Here is a 20,694-nt window from a genome sequence, read left to right as displayed (position 1 = left end):
TACATCAGCTGGAAAATTGTTATCAATTCAGCCAAGACTAAAATCATCGTGTTCCCACACTCGAGATCGCCTAGATTGGTTCCAGCGGCTGATTGTCAGGTACGGTTTGGTGGCTCTCTCATCGAGTGGTCCAACGAAGTTGTCTATCTCGGTCTCACCTCAGATAGGCATCTAATCTTTAGAGCGCATGTTGATAAAACTTGACCTTCCTCCCTGGACAAGAACAAGCGAAGTGCATGAACTTGCATGCATAGAAACCCTGGAAACAAAGTTTGGTATTTACTGTCTAAAATATGGAGAGAGGTGCTCTACCTCAGAACACGCCATTATACGCGAATTGTAGATTTAAGACTGTAAATATTAGTTAGTATGGTGTAAATTAGCATAAGTAGTTAGGAAAAAATTTCAATTTAAAATCAAATGTTTCGACATGTAAAAAAGCTCTCGTATACAATACTCAACATCTCCAATTACAAAAATACATTATAACCAAAGATGAAATTCCTAAATAGGCAGAACACTTAAAATGTAAACTATTGTTAAAATCAAAAAACCAAAAGTAAATAAATTTGTTATTTAGTCAAAAAAAAAAGTCATCAATTTCGGGGTAGTACCCCTTGATGAAAACCATTTTTATGATTCTACATTCGGGGCTTCGGTTCCAAAATTTTTGCAGTGGTTTGGTATCAAACTGATCCATAAAAATTTAAAAAAAAAGTCATTGGCCGGGAAAGTTATAACTGTCTTCTTCCTCCCAAACGGTTTCTGTCAGGATGACATCAAAACCTGAATGGGAATGAATTCTGTCTGTTCTCCCTTCCACACATCGACAGGTCCATACTTTTAGATAGCAAGCGCGTATCAATGACGTCACGTATAATTTGACGTCATATATACGATAATCTTGAGTTTAGTGATTGCTGGTTGTGGCTAGCCAGCCATATTGACACGTTTTTGGAGTGATGATTTGATGATAATTACTATGAAAATTTATTTTTCAAACTATTTTGTTTTTTTTTCTTTCTTTTATACATTGAAGAGGGAAAAAAATCAAATTTTTTAAGACGAAAATCATTTTTATTGTACTTCCCAGTTTCGCAAAAACGTGTGGACAATGTTTACAAAAAATCACACCAGCACACACAAATACACTGACATCGTCGTCTGAACTCGTCGAGCTGATTCGACAGGTACCTATAAAGGTATATCTAAGACCCATAATTAAGGATCTCCCAAATCGACCGATAACTATACCTTTCTGTAAGAAAGGCAAAAAAGGTCTCCAACCATATGTTTCAGATAATTCAACGTTTGCTCTGGGACCAAACGTTGGAGTGAAGACAGCGAGAATAGAGTATTAATGATTCTAACATAGAGTCCAATGATCGGTGAAATATATTTTCAAAATCAATTAAGAACATGAATATAAATATTCACGATTATAATATAAAAAAAGGTCTCTAACCATGTGTTTCAGATAATTCAACGTTTGCTCTGGGACCAAACGTTGGAGTGAAGACAGCGAGAATAGAGTATCAATTATTCAAACATAGAGTCCAATGATCGGTGAAATATATTTTCAAAATCAATTAAGAACATGAATATAAAATTCAGGATTACAATATAAAAAAAAATTTTGTTACCGAACGGTTTAAGTCATGTTACTTTTGAGAACTGTTAAGACTCTTGGATAGTTTACTTTAGGTGAACGCTTTTCAATCTTTTAGCTGTTCTAAGTTTTTTAATATTCAGCGATTGGACATGACGTTCTCTTTGAATTTTTTTTACATAATACTACACTACTTACAGTCTGTTAAAGGTTGAAAAACAATAATAGTCATAATATTTATCAAATACAACGATTCTCATATTTTTGTAAAATTTCTTTTTAATTTCATTTTAAAATGTGTAAATTATTATACTCTTCAAATTTATCAGGATTCTTCCTGTGCTGGAGCTACAAATACAACATGTCCAGCCAAATACGATGTCTGAGGACCTCCCTCCAAATAGAGGTACAAATCTTCGACCCGTCCGGATCGATCGAATTGTCGAGTGCTGGAGCATCCCTTTTCGTTGTATCGCCGGGAGGTCCTATATCTAGCTCGTGTTTCTCGGAGATCGAACATTCAACATGAACTTCTTCGGCAGCCCCATGGCAGCAAATATCCAGACAAATCAATCTATTCAAGGAGTTCGTTGGGTGGTCGTGGTGGTATTGGATGGATCCAGGAATTTTGGATTGTTCGTTTCTCAGCGGCCTTTTCAGGAATGGTTAATAACTTTCTCATTATTGTGGTTTCAATAGCGCTAAAATGAGAAAAAAAATATGTAGGATAAGCCCCATTAACCATTTTTGAAGTCTTAACTAACAAGACGTAGAGATGAATCATCCGACGTATTCGCGTTTACCTACCTTATCGAAAAATCCAATTCTGTAGTCCAGTAATTTTTCGTCGAGTTATCCCACTTCGAGTTTTGCAACCAACAAAAATTCAAACGGAACCCGAATTTCTCTTCTGGTGCAGTTGCGTCTGTGGTGCCAAAAGCAGATTTTCCATTTTCGGAAGACGGGGGATCCATAATCGATGGCAATTTGTAGCGGCTACCGAACATTTCGAGGCAAATATTTTTCCCGAACTCATACCGAATTGAATTGAATGAAACCAGCGTGCCTACAGCTGTACACACCTTGAATGAAACTTTATAAAAATTGGTACTCGCCAGAGGTGCCATATGGTTTTGTCAGAAATCAGACAGCATTTGTACAGTTCTGAATGTGTTCAATTTTTATTTGTTGGGTTGATTCAATTTGCGGGTTTACTAGACCAATATAAATGAAAAACTAAAACAGTTTCACGTATTATTTAGTTTAAGCGAACATATTTCAGAAAAGATACAAGTGTTCTTAAAACTTCAAAAATGGGTCGTTTCAAATAAAAAACAAGTTCATCATAATTTAGATGAATTTTTTTAATTCTTGTAAATCTTGATATTTTTTTCATATTGATCATTTTCGTAAATTTTACCATATCCTTGTAATTTTTCACTCTTGTCATTTTTTTCAATTCTGTCAATTTGAAAAGTTTTTTCAGTTTTGTAAATTTCGTCCATTTTGTCAATTTTGTATATTCGATTTTGTCAATTTGGCTCGAAGAGTTTTTTTTTCTTTTTCATCAATTTTATCAATTTTTCTCTACCCAGCATGAGAACAGAAGCGATATCGATTTTTCAAAAGAGAGTATGCGCCAAATGTTAACAAATCGAGTTTTCAGCTGGGTGAAAAAGTACGTTCGAAGCTCTACTTTTTGAACCTACTCAATTGTGTGATGGATGATTTGTGTTCAAGTTATTGAAAAAACAAAATAAATTTTTTGCTGGGAGCTTATGAAGCTGTCTAACTTCAAACGCAATTTTCTCGAAAAATCTATACCGAGATTTTAAAAATGAAGCTTTTGTTTGCCTGCGTTGTTTAGTTAATAAAAAAGGCTATTAAATAAAAAAAAATTCAATAATTTCATAAATGCGGAGTAGTAAAAAAAATATTTTAACTTGTTTTATTCCTGATCATTTGTCATTTGTTTTTTTCATTTTTGTAAAAAAAATTTTTTTTTAATTAAGATGGTCCGCTTCCTCCGCCCGCAAATGATGTTGTTTTCACTCCTCGATACAATGCGGGCTTCTTCAAAATGGATCACTTTGAAAATGGCAACGAATGAAAAAATATCTCAATGTCAACTTTTTAAACCATTTTATAATTTTTACATGAGAACTACCATCATGATTGCAGTTTTTCCAAAAAATCATTCAAAAGCAACAATATTAAATTATTAATTAAGTAACCATATAAAATGGTTAATCAAAATGAGCGTGTGAAGAAATTGATATGGTGTGCTTCGTTCTCCCACACGCGCCCCTTCGTCGTTTTGTTCTTCACATAGCAACCTGAATAGAGTCTCGAAGTAACAATCACTTCCGTACCATGCAGTGTGGGCACGACGTACTCATCAACGACTTTATTAAATTCGGGGTTGTACCCCTTGGTGAAAACCATTTTTATGTTTAATATATTACGGAGTTTAGGTTCCGAAATTTTTGGATTGGTTCGGTTTCAAACTGAACTAATGAAATGAAAAAATTAAAATCAGCCGGGAAAATTTGACCTGTCGTCTTCTCCCACACGGTGTCTGTCACGATGACATCTAACCTGAGTGGGAGTGAAGCCAGTCTGTGCTCCCTTCCACACATCGACAGGTCCATACTTTTAGATAGCAAGCGCGTATCTATGACGTCACGTATAATTTGACGTCATATTTACGATAATCTTGAGTTTAGTGATTGCTGGTTGTGGCTAGCCAGCCAAATTGACACGTTTTTTGGAGTGATTATTTGATGATAATTACTATGAAAATTTATTTTTCAAACTATTTTGTTTTTTTTTTCTTTCTTTTATACATTCAAGAGGGAAAAAAAACAAATTTTTTAAGACGAAAATCATTTTTATTGTACTTCCCAGTTTCGCAAAAACGTGTGGACAATGTTTACAAAAAATCACACCAGCACACACAAATACACTGACATCGTCTGAACTCGTCGAGCTGATTCGATAGGTACCTATAAAGGTATATCTATGACCCATAATTAAGGATCTCCCAAATCGACCGATAACTATACCTTTCTGTAAGAAAGGCAAAAAAAGGTGGTTAAACAGAAACTGCTGGGACGTTGAATTGATTCTCGGCAATCAAGAATACTTATGTATATACAAAATCTATTCCACAGATTTGAAAAGTAACGATTTTTTTTCCAAGAAACATGCTTTTAAAACCAAAGCCCAAAAATAGTTCGTATAGTGAAGCCCAAAAATAGTTCGATACCTACTTGGAGATTATTTGGTTCTGATTTGAATCTTAAGTAAAATATCAATTTCGAATCATAATTCCAAGTTTTCAATTTTGATTCTCAATTTAAAAGCTTTGTCACGTTTGAATTCTGCTTAAGAGTAAGGTTTAAGAACTTAGAATCTGAATATAAAACATTTGACTTGAAAATCAAAAATAATTAACTGGATGCAGAATCCGAAATTCGAAAATAGCTGAAAATTTTTTATGTTTATAATATTGAACCAGCAATCCTCCTAATGAGTTTAATCTAATTTAAAATTTAATATTCAGAACTGAATCGCTATCAACAAGTGAGAAAATTTTGAAAAACTTTAGCAAAATTGTGAGCCTGGGATTAGTTTCCGAGGTTTAATAATCAGTTCTGAGTCAAGATTGTTACTCTTCAATAACTTTTCTGAATCATCAAAATGTGCTTGAGAATTATGTTTTTTATTTAAGAGTAAAAAACCTCGCTTGCTTTTTCTGGTTCTTCATGGAGGGGAGTTAACCCCCAAAACCCCCTCCCCTCCCCGCTCAAAACACATTTTTGGCCAGACTCCTTTGAAAACTGTTGCTTTCCGACACTTCAATAAATTTGAATCAATTAGTTTCCGTAAAACGGGGCATCATGCAACAGCAGGGTTAGATGCAACATTTGTATACTACAAAACTTATTTAATTTTTATTCTAATAAAATGTAACAAACTTATCATTTAATGATAACAAAATGAAATTGAAATAGTTCCCACATGGTGAGATAGTTTGTTTTTAAAGTTTTTGACTCTCACAGAAAATTGAAAAAATCGAGCAACCGACCAAACAAAATTTCAAAATTTCATCCATTTGAATATGAATTTTAAAGATTTCAGTCAGTAGAATTTTTTAACCCTAAATGTATGCCATTATATTTTTTCTTGAAAAAAATTTTTGAAAGAAAAAATAAATAATTTAATTTGAACAAAACCAAAATTTAATGCAACTGGTGGTTTATGCGTAATGGCATCACAAATATATAAAAAAATATAAATTTTCAAACGTTTTCATTTGGTTTTTTAATAAAAACAAAGTTTGTTGCAACTCACCTCTTTTTCTTAATAGGGTGAAAATCGCATGTTTTTATAAATTCAAAAATAACTGGTGAAAACAGTAATTTTTTTTGACTACGTCAATTTGATGCCCATCAACCTTAAACCTTTGGATGCATAAGCGGTATGATTATCTGTTGGTATCAAGTGTTCAGAAGCCAGTGTTGCATGATGCCCCAGTTGACGGTATGTAGCTGCAATCTTTGTTTGAAAAATTCCACTTTATAACATTGCGCATCTTATGAGTTCGTTGTTGATTTTTTGATTAAAAGCTTCCATTAGGCCGGAACAAATTTATGATGAAAATATCACCAATTTTCAAAAATCAAATCTGTGCGATCTCGAAAAATAATTTTTCTGAGTCGACGCCATATAAAGCTTGTATCTTACACCCTAAGCCATGGGTGGCCAACATTTTAGCCGACGAACCATATTTAAAAACTATGATTTGTATGTGGGCCAAGAAAATTTTGCAGCACACTTTTTTCTTAAATTTTGTTGCATATGTATACATATTTATATAGTCAAAACTTTGTCTAGTCAAAACTTAGAAAAAAATCACTTTTCAAAGTTGTTTGTTTCAATTTGAAAGCTCTGCAAAACTGTTCGTTTTTTTTAACCAAGTTTCATCAAAACAATCATGAGTGGTTTTTGAAAGCCTAAAAACATTGAAAATCAGCTGATCGGAATCGATAAAAACAAATTTTTTCTACTTGATTTTTGTTGAATAATTCTTGGGTTTTGTACAAATTTGCCTGGATATTGTATAAATTTCAGGTTGAAAATATTGAAATATGTTCAGAAATATGTTCAGAAATATGTTCAGAATGGCATGGATCGATAGCATCAGATATTCCAAGACTAAATAAAACCGCACACATTCTAAAAACATTACAAACATAGTGGACTGTATTATGACTAATTAACTAAATTACAAAGCCTTCTGACACAAACCATGGTCCCGTTTGGACCTCTGACAAGGCCATACAGGCCTTTGACTCTTGCCCAATGGCCGCTAACTTGCTACCGTATTCGATGGTGGTTGGCTTGGAAAAGAGGTCGAACCTTGGGCTGACTTTGGCTGGACCCTTCGGAAAACCCTCTTCGTTGCCGAGGAAAAGCCGATGATTTTAGCGCGCATTACCGCTGTTAATGCGCACAGCATCGTCATGTTGCTACTGGGTCATTTCGTTTCATGTTAGGGTGGTTCCTTCCAGAACAACGTGCGTACGCATCAGACTCGGCTCGAATTCATTGTTTATCTGCGCAGTTTACTTAAGTCCGGACTGGACTGCTCCCAGCTACAAATCACATACACTATGTATCGAGCAGCTATCTGAGGAGCTTTCAGCGACTGATTCACTATTAGTGCTAGGCGATTACAACGTGACTCATGTTTCTTGGATTTTTGACGAGGAATTGAATAGTTTTTTTTTTTCCTGAAACCGAGCTTAACATCGACGTTCCTGATTTATTACAATCCAAGGAATATATCGTCACAAACGCTCTAACGGATTTCGGGTTGCATCAAATTAACAGTATTAAGAACGCCAACGGACGTCTGCTGGATCTAGCATTTTCAAGTGACTCTACCAGTTTCCAGTTATTTGAATCCCCGCAGCCGCTGATGCGTGAGGATGCTCATCACCCGCCTTTCATTGTTTATTTTTCCTCCAACTTCTTCGAAGACGTTGACGGAGGCAGCGATACTAGATATGACTTCAAAAATTGCGACTTTTACGTGTTCGATACGATAATCCAGCAGGAATATTGGCCCGATGTTTTACGCCATAGCGCCTGACGTAGACTCAGCGACTGAGGCTTTCTACTCTTGCATAAATGACATTCTGTGTAGAAATGTGCCCACGCGCCCTCGTCATATTTCCAAAAAATTTGCGTGGTGGAACCGCGAATTTTCGAAATTTAAAAACCACTTAAGGAAGGCAAATAAAATACATAGACGCAACCCCACGAATGCCTCTAAACATAACGTCAGAACAACTGAGTTGGAATACTTAAAACTTAAAGACTTCCGTTACCACCGTTACTAAGTTACTAAGGAACCAAAAAGGATTTTCAGGACTTCCACAGAATCTATCGTATGAAAGTCGCTACTCAACCGATACGGCAGAAGCAGTTCAGCTGTGCACATAATTCTTTAAAACTACGTTCGTTGACCACATCATGACTTCTGGGACTCAACATTTGGCTTCAGTAAACTCGTTGAACATCAGCATTCCTGAAATAAGAGTTTCCTCTGACGACGTGAGACAAGCGCTCTTAAACGTTAACGAACGGAAAGGCGCTGGTCCTGATGGTCTGCCTCCGCTGCCCATCAAACGATGCTGTAACTCTCTTGCACTTTCGGTAAGCATGATTATTAATGAGTCTTTGGAATCAACAACCTTCCTAAATCTTTGGAAAACTGCAGCAATTACACCCATACACAAATCCGATAATATACATCTCGTTGAAAATTACCGTGGTATTTCTATACTGAATTGCCTTGCAAATTTTTTTGAGTTGTTAATTTTTAACGCATTGAGCCCAGTATCGTCACTCATAATTGATGAATGTCAGCACGGATTTCGCAAAAAGCGATCAACCTTGTCGAACTTTATGGTGTATGTCCTCTTTATCAGCGGTTGTCTCGCAAATAAAAAGCAAGTAGATGCTTTGTACATATGTGGACTTTGCCAAGGCATTCGATCGGCTTCCCCTCAAGCTCCTGATCGACAAACTAGAAAAAATGGGATTCCCAGCTTGGAATGGCTTGAATCATATCTCCATGACAGAACTGCATTTGTTCGTCAGGGTCACATCAAATCCCGAAACTTCACTGTTCCTTCGGGAGTTCCTCAAGGGAGTCTTTTGGGTCCACTACTGTTCAACTTGTTTATGAACGATCTTTGTGATATAAATGATTCTGAATTAGTGTTTTACGCTGATGATCTAAAAATGTACTGCTCAATATCACAATATACAGACTGTTTGTTACTGCAGCAGGATCTCTATAAACTTATGTGCTGGTGCCAAATGAATGCGATGGAAGTTAATCTGAAAAAATGTAAGCTTATAACGTTCACTGGAAGCAGAGTTGAGATCGCACACCTTTACTTCAGAAAGTTGAATCCATTCGTGATTTGGGTGTGGTTGTGTATAAGTCTCTAAATTTCAAGGAACATCTTGTTGTAACCATGGCGAAGGCTAAAACAGTGCTGAGACTTCTGGTAAGGAACACCAAAGGATTAACCGATATCACCACTCTGAAGGCATTGTACTGCTCGCACGTCCGTTTTGGTTTGGAGTACAACATACAAGTCTGGGCACCAAACTCAATCGGCGGTATGAAACATCTCAAATCAGTCCAGAAGCGATTTTTGAGGTACGCACTCCCTATTCTACCCTTGAATAGACCTTAGAGGTTTCCACCTTACCATGATCGATGTGGGATCCTGAACATCGAACCGATCGGCTCACGAATTGTACTTCTTTGTCGCCTGTTTATATACGACATTATACATATACAGTTCTCGTTCTCTACGGAATTTTGAACCTCTAAGAACAATTAATAATGGAAGAAACGAATTTTACAACCCATTTGATATAACATGTAAATTGTTCAATCAAGTTTTTGTTTGTTTTGATTATAATATAAGTAAAGATAGTTTTAAGCATTGATTGAGAAATTAGTCTGAATAATATTAAGTTGTCGAAGACCGTGAACAATAAATAAATAAAATAAATAAACATGCCGCCCGCATCGAAAGGCGACGAGACGTACGCATTTCGAAATCCTCGACGGTTTGCTGTTGTGTCGATGTTGGTGTACCGTACCGCGATGAACCACCTCACTTCGATCGACCACGCCGATGACCTACGCTCGATGTATTTGGAGAGACCTTGCGCTACCGTCCGCCACCAACCCACATCGATCTCGGGCTTTGGATGCCACTTTTCCAACCTGTCTGGTTGTCCGCCTTCGTCCAGTTGTAGTTTTGGTAGGTGCCTAAGTGCTTGGGAAGGGAAAAATCACTTTTCTTGTTTGTTGGTGACATTTCCAAATACTTAGCTTTAATTTGGGGCGCTGATCTGATGCCCTTGACCATGATCAGCGCTCTGATGTCCATCCAATTGCTGACTTGCTTCCGACTGTTAATGCTGAGCTGAATGTTCCAATTCCAAGCTCTCTGACAAACCAATATCTGACATGAGCCGAACACACCAGTTCCCAAGCTCTTCCGACAAATCAAAATCACTAATCAAAGCTCCGCAGGCCACAAATTGGTCAAGCATGCCATAAGCTATCATTTGAATTTTTAGCATCCAGGATGTTTTAAATTAAAAGACAGCTCTGTTTGCGATGCTGTAATTTTCCTCATTATTTTTGTCAAACATCAAATTCTTCTTTTTTCAACGCACGAAGTACCGGTTTATAAATACCGGTATATAAAATTAACCATTTGATTACCTAGTGGAGTGAATCATACTTTGAAAAATTATTTTTTTCTAAACATTATATCGAGTTTCTAGATTATCAGTTACTGAGTGCATCTAAAAGTATTAAATTTTGTGTAAATTCTACTTTACAAGATTTTTTCAGATAAAGACGTGAGGGAATGATTTTTTTTTATTTTTACTTATTGTTACAATATTGTATTGTGATAAAATGTGTGTGTGAAATCTCCCATTAAGAGATACATACTCTCGATAACAGCTCAATTTAAAAACTTTCCCTCTTGTATTCAATAGACTGATCTCATTTTTTTTAAACTAGCTTAGTATAAGCACAAATCATCTGTGGTAGAAAGCTTATTATTCAATATCGGAGCTTTTTCCATCCTTTCATTCGATAGATAAGTGAGGCAAAAGATACGAAAACTCTTGCGGAATTGTTTATTTTCGTGCAAGTAGGGGAACATGCCCTATTATGCGCCACCTAAGCGAATCGCTGATTTTCTATGTATTCCACGTACAAATTGTGTTAAAAATGGGTGCAATCTTTGAAGAAAATTGTTTTCTACAAATGCCTTTGATTTTTTATTACTCAAATTGCTATAGTTGTTTCAAAAACTTGATTTTTAAAAACCTTATTCAAAGCCACAGAACAAAACTGTGTTGCAAATACGCGCCGCCGTGTATTCAATACGCGCCTAGCAGCCGAACACACCCGAAAGCAGCCGAAGACCGAAAACACACCAATACTTACAGACACTTTGAATGAAAATAAAATCAAAATGGACTAATCAAAATTTATAAAAATAACAAAAATAGATTTTTTGGGGTGAATTAACGCTCAAAATAAGGTTTTAGACTTTTTGTTCATTTTCAATGAAAATTGGCCTTTTTTAAATATTAATGCTATTTTCAGCCTACTACGATTGGCGCGTTATAACGAGCGCATGGGCCGTGATAAAACATACCCATAAAAAGCATACCATAGCGAGTTCGGTATATTTTTTTAGCATTAAATCGTAGTTTAGATTCTCCTCTATCGATGTGTCAGAAAATATTGTCTTATTCGTTTTTCTCTGCTTGGTGACACCTTATTGAAAGTGTTTTAAAATTTAGATCGAAATGAAGAAAAACCTAAATTGTGAAATTATCACGACACAGCAGCATTTTAAGGGAAAAATTCATACTTGCCATGACCAATCACAGCATTTAGAACAAATTGGTAATATTTTGCAGGCTTAAAATGCTTCAGATTCTTCAAAATAAGGGTGGCGCGTATTAGCCACATGGGGCGTTATATGAACTTTTCCCCTATTGTTAGATAATTACATCCATTAGTCATCCAATCAAAAACGAGCCAACTCACGAGAGAACCATCTATTTAACGGGATCCGTTCCACGATTTCCGCCCCGAGAAGGAGGGTGCAAATCATTCAAGCTCCGTCCATTCCCATCCATGCCCTCAAGAAACGCTCGAGTGCAACGGAAATTCAACACTCGCAAGCGGTGCGCGCTTCAACTGGTACCGGCAAAAGGCGAGTGAGTTCCGTTTCCGTTTGCGTCCTTTTATTGGAATGAGCTGGAGGAGTAGGAGAGATCGAAAAAAAGAAAACCAACAGAAAAAATAACCACCCAAACGGTCACAATTTTATGCACGTAGACGTGGAATGGAAAATCAGCCAACTTTTATTCGATGAAATTATAAGATAGCTTATCTGGAACATCGGAATTGCAAATGGGGACACAACTTCATCGTACAGTTTAAAAATGAAATTGACATTGCCATTTTTGACCGATGCACAAATAATCTACGAAAACGAACCCGACCCGCGGATTCGCATTTTTCATTCAAGGAATCCCAATTTGAACATGATTAATTTAATTCAGTTTCAAATTTCGTACAGAGTAAGGCTAGGGTAAAATATAGCACATTTTAATAAATAAAAATGAAAACTTGAAATGCGGTGTGAAATGTCTCATTATAATTTCACAATTTGCTACACGAGCTATAGAATAGTATAAAATTGTTGGAAAGAATATGAGTTGGTTAGTAGATAAATAAATTTTCTCCAGGATATCTGTAGGTCTAACGAGAATTGATGTTATTTAATTTCCGTTCATTGTGGTCACACAGTGCATTTTTATAAGATGAAGTAACATTTTTCGTATCAATTTATTTCAAAATATTGTTCACAGTCAGAACTTAGAAGCCACACAGAATAGATTGAAAACTTTTCGCCTTCTTCCATCATTCATATCCACCAACTTTGCAATGGACGGATAAAAAAGTTTTTTCTGTCGATGCTCTACTGCAGTAGTTATTTTTCAAGCGGTGAACGCTCTCTGTCTCCGATGTGACCCAAAAACAACACTTAAAACATTAATGATCATTTGTTTATAATTTCAAGCTGACATCGTAACTTTTTCTGGTTTTCTGAGTGATGGGGACAAATACGTAAAATAAGGAAAACTCAATTACCTACATCTCTTTTCTCAAAAATATTCGTTCGCAAAGTTCCGGATGGGATGTAGTAAACCCACGCTTCAGCAACTGCATGAATGTTTCGTCCAAAAGCTTTCACAAAGTTTACCAGACGAAGAAGCCAGAGTTGGGCGAAGTTATGCGAGACAGCGAAGAAACCAAAGCGAAACCAAAACTTTAAATTAAATCGCTATTGATCAAATATTTTCCAACTTTTCAAATTGCTCCCAACAGCGGCTCATAAAAATAATAAAAGCAATGTCATGGCGCAATGCAGCAGCAGCAGAAGCAGCTAACAGAAACGCATCCTTCCGAGCTTGTCATAGTATTTGTCTCGATATTTTTTGGTATTGGTGGGTATGTGCTATCGCTTCCTTTCTTTCTTTCTACAAACTTTCGGAAAGACCAAAGTAAGTTTTCGAAACATTTAGTTCGATATTGGCGAATATGTGCATCGAGTAAAGTTTATGTTTCACCTCCCGGTTCTTTTATAGTTTCTTCCCAATACATTCCGATATTTCGATACAGTGTGAAGTGCATTGAAATTCTAGCTCTCCATCCCAGCCCTTGCTTAATATTTATGAGAGTCCATCCGTTTACTAAAAGATTGAGTGAATTTCAAAGCATGGACACAACCGCACCACACCACACAAATGTAAGCTTCTGCTGATCGGGAACATATTCACGAATATCTATGTGGGTGGGTGGATCGGTTTGGAAACAAGTTTTCCGGAACCGCAATTTTATTATGCAACTCGAGTTTTTCCTTCTGCAGAACCATGCTATTGAACAGTGGTGTAGTTACCAGGTTCAATAAACATTTTTGTAGGAATTTCATTTATTTCTAACCATGCAAAACTCAATTTTATTTTTTGCTGAAAAATTCACAAAACTTAAGTTAGCGCTGACGTGGTCTAGTGGATAGGCTGGCGCGAGTCTGGTAACCCAGGCGTACTGGGTTTGATTCCCGGTATCGGAATGAAAACTTTTGGGTTCGAATCCCATAAGTTGCCGACAGGTAAGATGTGTTATATTGGTTAAATAACTAAATTTTTCAGAGGGAATGCATCTGGTGCTAATCTGAAGAGACTATTGCAAGCGGAGTGGATTGCCAACCATTGTAGGTCTCTGAAGGTTTGGATGCCTTCTCTCGACGAACCATCGGCCGTGGAAGCCTGAGAAGCAATGCTACCGATGGGGGAACCATACATGCATACATACATACATACAAAAATTCATAAAACTTACGTTTTATCGCAGAGAACGAACAAAAAGACTTAAAAAAAGTGAGTAAAATTTCAAATACTGACATCCAAAAAATACGTTGAAAATTGATTTTAACCAGTGCCATCTCTTGTTCAAATTTTCGAGTGCCCAGTTTTCGAAAAGGCGTAATCGTATATGAACTCATCAGTTATTAAATTAATGCCGCTCTAAAATAGGCGGGTTTAACTTATTGCTTGATAAATGCTATTACAGTTACTTTTGACTGGACAGAATCTTACTTCCTTTATTTTATACGGTTTTTACTTATTGGCTTTTTGGATGAGTGAAACAACTTTTTTTTATTTACGCAACGTTTCGGGTTACTTTCCTTCACCCATCATCAGATGTCCTCCAGTCCGAAACGTTACGTTAATTTAAAAAAAAATTCACTCACCGAAAAAGTTAGTATGTAAAAACCGTATAAAAATACCGATGATAGACTTTTTTCCATTCCTTCCTTGTTGCAATACTGAGGCAGTCGAAATAACAAACAGTTTTACAATAAGTTTTTGCACTTCTTGAACGATTATCGTCAGAAATATATTCAGTCAATTAGGAACATTCTTGACTATCAGCCTTACCCATCAGAACTGATTCTAGACATCTCAAAGTGGATTAAAGGGTGATACGGTCAAAATTTGGTCAAGGGAAAACGCGTGTAAATCAGTAAAATCGTTTATTTTAAAAATCAAATTAAATTTCTATTTCAAGTTTAATTAGTATAAAATTAAGGAAAAATATTCAGTTAGGCTTTCGCTTTTCCAAATCCGAATTGCCGGGCCTTACGCTTAACCCCTGCCATCAGATTTTGTACAGCCACCTTGTCCACCTTCTTCGCCGCAGAAAGCCAGTTTGCCTTGAACTGCTGCTCGTCCTTAGCAGTTTTTTTGGTCTTCTTTAGGTTGCGCTTGGCAATAGCCCAGTATTTCTCAATCGGGCGGAGCTCTGGCGTGTTGGGAGGGTTCTTTTCCTTGGGAACCACCTGCACGTTGTTGGTGGCGTACCACTCCATGGCCTTTTTACCGTAATGGCAAGATGCCAAATCCGGCCAAAACAGTACAGAACAACCGTGTTTCTTCAGGAAAGGCAGCAGACGTTTATTCAAACACTCTTTCACGTAAATTTCTTGGTTGACAGTCCCGGAAGCTATGAAAATGCTGCTTTTCAAGCCACAGGTACAGATGGCTTGCCAAACCAGATATTTCTTCGCGAACTTTGACAGTTTCATGTGCTTGATCTATACAATGATACATGGATGCAAAGTCAGCCTATCGACTTTGCTTCTTCTAGACAATAATACGATGTGGGACAAATGGTCTTGTGCGGCAAGAAGTTTTCTCAAATCACGCTCTTGGCTCATTTTCAACACCTTTCATGCTTCCAAATCTAATCTATCCGTCTATAATTTTCATTACTTTCATTTGAAATTCTTCCTATTAGAATGTATAATTCACCGAAATGCCATTAATCATTAAATTAAAAAATCATAAACCAGCGGTGACACAAAACAAGATTTCTATTTCGAAAAATCATTGAACAAATCTAATCTTCACAGTTCAAAATAAAAATCAACTGTGATGTTATGATTTTTCAAAACAAAAACATCAATAAGGTGAACCCGTCTGTCTCAGGAAATCGTTGATATCCTGATAGGGCATTTCCCCACTTGTCAAGCGAATAGCTGATTTCTCATGTTTACATTTCCTCGGCATATCGTGGTAGGGTAAACATAACAACAACATTACGCATGTTCAATGACTAGATAGTAACGAAATAAAATAAGCAATGCAATGTTATTGGTTTTGCCAGCGAACCTTGGTAAGGAGAATATAAATTCTTTATTTAATAAATTGTAAATTCATAACAAGTTAAGACTTGAAGGTATGTTAATGATCTTCATTAAAGAAGTTTTTAAAAGAAAGCATTGAACATCATTATCATCAAAGACTAAAATGGCGACCAGTTGGTGTTAACATTTTTCAAAACATAAACAAAAAGTTACCCTACCACAATCTGTCTCAGGAAATACTCTATTGTTTCTTTCCTGCTTTGTCTTGTGATATTGTTCTACGTCATGTTTACTACAGTGAGCGAAATAAGAATAGCACCACTAGTGTTTTTCAACAAAAACAAGATTATTTCTAAAAATTTACCGTGTAAAAGTGAATAAAAATGCTTCTATGAATTATTTGAATAGATAACTGCATTTTAAGAAGTTTTCCAGAATTCCAAAGATTTTCAAAGGTTTCAAAATGGTTTTTTAAGAGATGCTATCTAGAACTAAGGAATTTGATATTTGAGCTGTAATTCTTTACCAAACTTTTTACTTTGTTCATTAAAAAGACGTGAAATGATGAATCAAACATTTTCGGTTTATTTTAAATCAGAAAAAAAAACAGGTTGGAATTCATAAACTTAAATTTTCTTCAGTAAACATCACTTTTTCCAGTTTCAAGTCATAGATGGCAGCACTACCTTGCAGTTAAAACCAAATTAAGTCTCAATATTGATTTTTCAGGTTTATTTAGGCTCATATTCATCATTTCGAGGTAGTTTTTCAACACAATTTTGTTGGAGTTTACGCTGCAGAAATCTTTTCCGGATTTGCAAAAAAATCACAAGCACAAGAATATACTACCGTCAAAATTCCTGCTCATCTCAACTTCCGATTCAATTTCAAATCACTGCAAGTTATCTGGATTGTCAAGCTCCATCGGAAAGTACAAAATTATTCTGATTATCGGTCCAAGAAATTCACTTTTATCTGTCCTTGATGAAATTATTATTTTTTTATTTTGTGATCTTGGAATTTCCAAGGCGGTCACACGGTAAAAAGTACTTATTTCTTGACCAAAATCATCCAGCACACCTGAATTAATCCCAGATATTCGAAAATGGGCATCAATTCGGTTTAATTGTAAGATAGTGCTGCCATCTATGACTTGAAACTAGAAAAAAAGCGTTTGACTATTAAAAAACATTAGTATTTTTGAATTTGAAGCCTGTTTTTTTTTCAAATTCAGCCTCAAATCTATGTTTCGTCAATTTGCATCATACAAATGAATGATAATGAAGAAATAAAGCAGTTTTATAAAGTATTATAGCTCAAGTTTCAAATTCCTAAACGCTAGATGAGCATCTCTTTAACCCCCATTTTAAAACCTTTGAAAATATTTGAAATTGTAGAAAACTTCTAAAAATATTGTTATCTATTCAAATAATTTGTAGAAGCATTATTATTCTCTTTTACACGGTAAATTTTTAGAAATAATCTTTTTTTTTGTTGGAAAACACTAGTGGCGCTATTCTTATTTCGCACCCTTTTTCCATAGTTTTGGTCCTCAACGCCAATTGCAAAGTCCAAAATAAGTAAACTTATGCTTGATTTATCCGTAAAACAATTCAGAACAATTTGTGGAAGAAAATTTTGGTGATTTTCAAACATTCATATTTTAACAAGCAAAACACATAGTGGTGCTATTCTTATTTCGCTCACTGTACCTACATGCCGTATAAATATATCACACCAGCATAAAAAAAATCAATCAACAAAAAAAAGAAACCTTTTAAAAAGTTTTGTTTGACAAACAAAATCTTAAGACTTCAAGTCATTTGATGGAGTAAAGTTTGTTAAAATCGGTTCACTTTTTTCTCGCACTGGACCTTAGTGTAACTTAAACAAACGTCATGTCTTTAAGTGTTAAAATGACGAAGACTTTATTAATCTTTTATAAAACTCCGTCATTGGCCTAACAAGTCTAAATTGTTACCCACTTGGGAAATGCTGTATGATAAATACGAAGCATTTAAGACATCTGCTGGATGGATCTTTCCTATTCATATCATTGTATAATGGGTTAGAAAATCAAAAAAAAAAATCACGTATAAACTTCATAACTCCCACTGGTGAAAAAAAATTACCTTTCAAAGGTACATTTAATATCAGTGAAACGCCCACAATGAACCAACGTTGGTTTCCCTCCTACATCAAATAATAAACAATATTCGCCGTGCACGCTTTAATACACCACTGACAAAACCGAGCTCGGTCTGAATCCTCCTTGATTCTCCGCAAAAGGATAAAGATGAAAGGAAAAGGCACTCTTTATTTGCACAGACACGGGATGTTGGAAAATCCGTACGATTTGCTTCATCGATATTCGCAACACTTTTGCAAAGTCCATCCAACTAATAGATCTGTATTTTTCTTTTCTCTTCCCTTTTTTCCCTCTATTTTCTACAGCCGGTTCCCGGGAGAGTTCCGGAGCTCAAAAGTATCCAGTGATGGTGTTCGTCCACGGCGAATCGTACGAGTGGAATAGTGGAAATCCATACGATGGATCCGTTCTTGCCAGCTTCGGGCAAATACTAGTAGTTACAATTAATTATCGGTTAGGAATATTAGGTACGGATTGTTTGCCATTTTGCTACCGCTTGGTGCTCTCAGAGTTCTCATTACGGGTTTCTAATGGTATACCATTTGGCGTTTCGTTGCACACAGGGTTTTTAAATGCCAACATTGACCGGTTTTCGAAGGCACCGGCCAATTACGGTCTGATGGACATCATTGCGGCCCTCCATTGGATCCAGGAAAACATCGAAGCCTTCGGGGGAGATTCCCGGAGTGTGACGTTGGCCGGCCACGGCACTGGTGCTTCCTGTGTTCACTTCCTCATCGCGTCGGCCGCTGTTCCAGAAGGTAAGTTCTAACATCTCTGTACTTATCTATACATACTTGTGCTGTAGGTTTGCGAATTTTGGTATGCCCGCTCGAAATGACTGCGGTAGCAGGTAGCAGTTCCGGAATCCGCTTTTCTAGGGGCATGGTTAGAGATTGTGCGATAGATGTTGCATATCCTGAAAAATATGCTAGATTCCGTTCAATGCAATTAAGATCTTCATATAAAGCCTAGCTTCAGAGTTGGAATGATTAATGTTTGATTCATTTGATGTTTTCTGATACCAGGTTTCAAATTAACATTCTTCAAACGCAGATTGTTTTATATTCATGGAAATGGAAATCGATTCAAGAGAATTGTGAAAATAATAATACCTAATATTATTAAGATTCAATATTGAAATGAGAAAAGCAGGTACACATTTCCGTGCAATTTGCGCCCAAATCGTGGAAATGTTAGGATTATTAAAATCTATTAAGTTATTAAGCTATGTTATTTTTAAGTTAACAAGACAGAATGAGGATCCTTGATCCCATTTTCTTTTTTCCTCATATCTTTTTGAAAATTAAAATTGATCCCATTTTCTTTTTTCCTCGTATCTTTTTGAAAATTTAAAAAAAAAATCGCTGCTTTTGGCATTTTTTGACAACTTGTAGTAACAAGTTTTTATGCTCTTGAAGCTAGAATGATAAGCAGGGAAACAAATCGAACCGATCTGATAATGATAACTGGTTTATCACTTGTGTAACACTAAGCGATAAATTTTAAAAACTGATGGCTTCTCATCCCTTTCCAATGCCGATCAAGATAACTCGTTCGAACTTTGCTCTAGTGGGCATCAGATTTCTTGATGTGCTCTCCGTGCAATTGTTGGTATTTTTGATGGTGCGCCTACCGCTCGGGTCGGCCCGGCACCTTGTGCTTCATCAAGCAATTGTTGGTATTTTTGGTGGGTGCGTCTACCGATCGGGTCGGTCCGGCACCTTGTGTGTCATCAGGCAATTGTTGGTATTTTTTGTTGTAGCATCTACCGGTCGGTCGGTCTGGCCCGGCACCTTGTGCGTCATCAAGCAATTGTTGGTAGTTTTGGTATTTTTTGTTGGTGCGTCTACCGGTCGGGTCGGCCCGGCACCTTGTGCATCAAGCAATTGTTGGTGTCCTCCTTGGGTGCCAGCAAATTGTTGTTGCTTTATCCTTAACGTTACTAGAGACGATACATTTGAATCTGAAAGCACAACTTATCGGGAGCAAAATTGAAGTTGATAGGCGCTAGGTATAGTGTTCTTGAGGATGAAAATCTCTTTCACGGGTGTTTTGATCGGCAAATTCTATCGGAGGATAACGATTTTTGGATTCCCTGATGATAAGATGAACTTTGAAACCCGATTCTTTATTCAGGGTGCCCTAAGTCTTGGCAAAAATGAAGAAATTCTACAGATTGACTTCTGGACATTGACTATTTTTGAACATATGAGTTCTCATTTCACAGTTTGCGCCGAGGTGGTCTAGTGAATAGGCTGGCGCGATTATGGTTGGTATGCCAGGCGTACTGGGTTCGATTTCCGGTATCGGCACGAAAACTTTTGGGTTCGAATTCCATAAGTGGCCGCCAGGTAAGATATGTTTCCTCGTAAAACTAAAAATTTAAGAATGTTCAATCAGCGTCCAGCTCCAGGCATGGATAAAGGGATGCCGGAATAGCTGTAAGTAAACGAGCCCACCTGGTTGATTCGTTCTTCCGAAATATTTGTTTTATTTATTTACATGGCATTCCGTCTCACGATATAAGCTGATGAACAATACCCCTCCAATTCACTCGCCCCATGGCAACTGTTCTCCAACTT

General features: G+C 36.5%; 1 protein-coding gene across 1 annotated transcript in view; it reads left to right on the top strand.

Annotated features, from left to right (window-relative positions):
- LOC129758377 (neuroligin-4, Y-linked) overlaps positions 1-20,694 on the top strand; it is a 260,978-nt gene that overhangs the window by 112,739 nt on the left and 127,545 nt on the right. The window contains exons 3-4 of the mRNA XM_055755884.1: positions 18,415-18,576; positions 18,673-18,870. Coding sequence (XP_055611859.1) covers positions 18,415-18,576; positions 18,673-18,870 — 360 coding nt within the window. The remainder of the gene's footprint in view (positions 1-18,414; positions 18,577-18,672; positions 18,871-20,694) is intronic.

This window comes from Uranotaenia lowii, chromosome 3 (genome assembly GCF_029784155.1).
Source record: "Uranotaenia lowii strain MFRU-FL chromosome 3, ASM2978415v1, whole genome shotgun sequence".
In the NCBI taxonomy this organism is placed as follows: Eukaryota; Metazoa; Arthropoda; class Insecta; order Diptera; family Culicidae; genus Uranotaenia; species Uranotaenia lowii.
The sequence above is the reverse complement of the archived record's forward strand: the minus strand, read 5'-3'. Positions and strand labels throughout refer to the sequence as shown.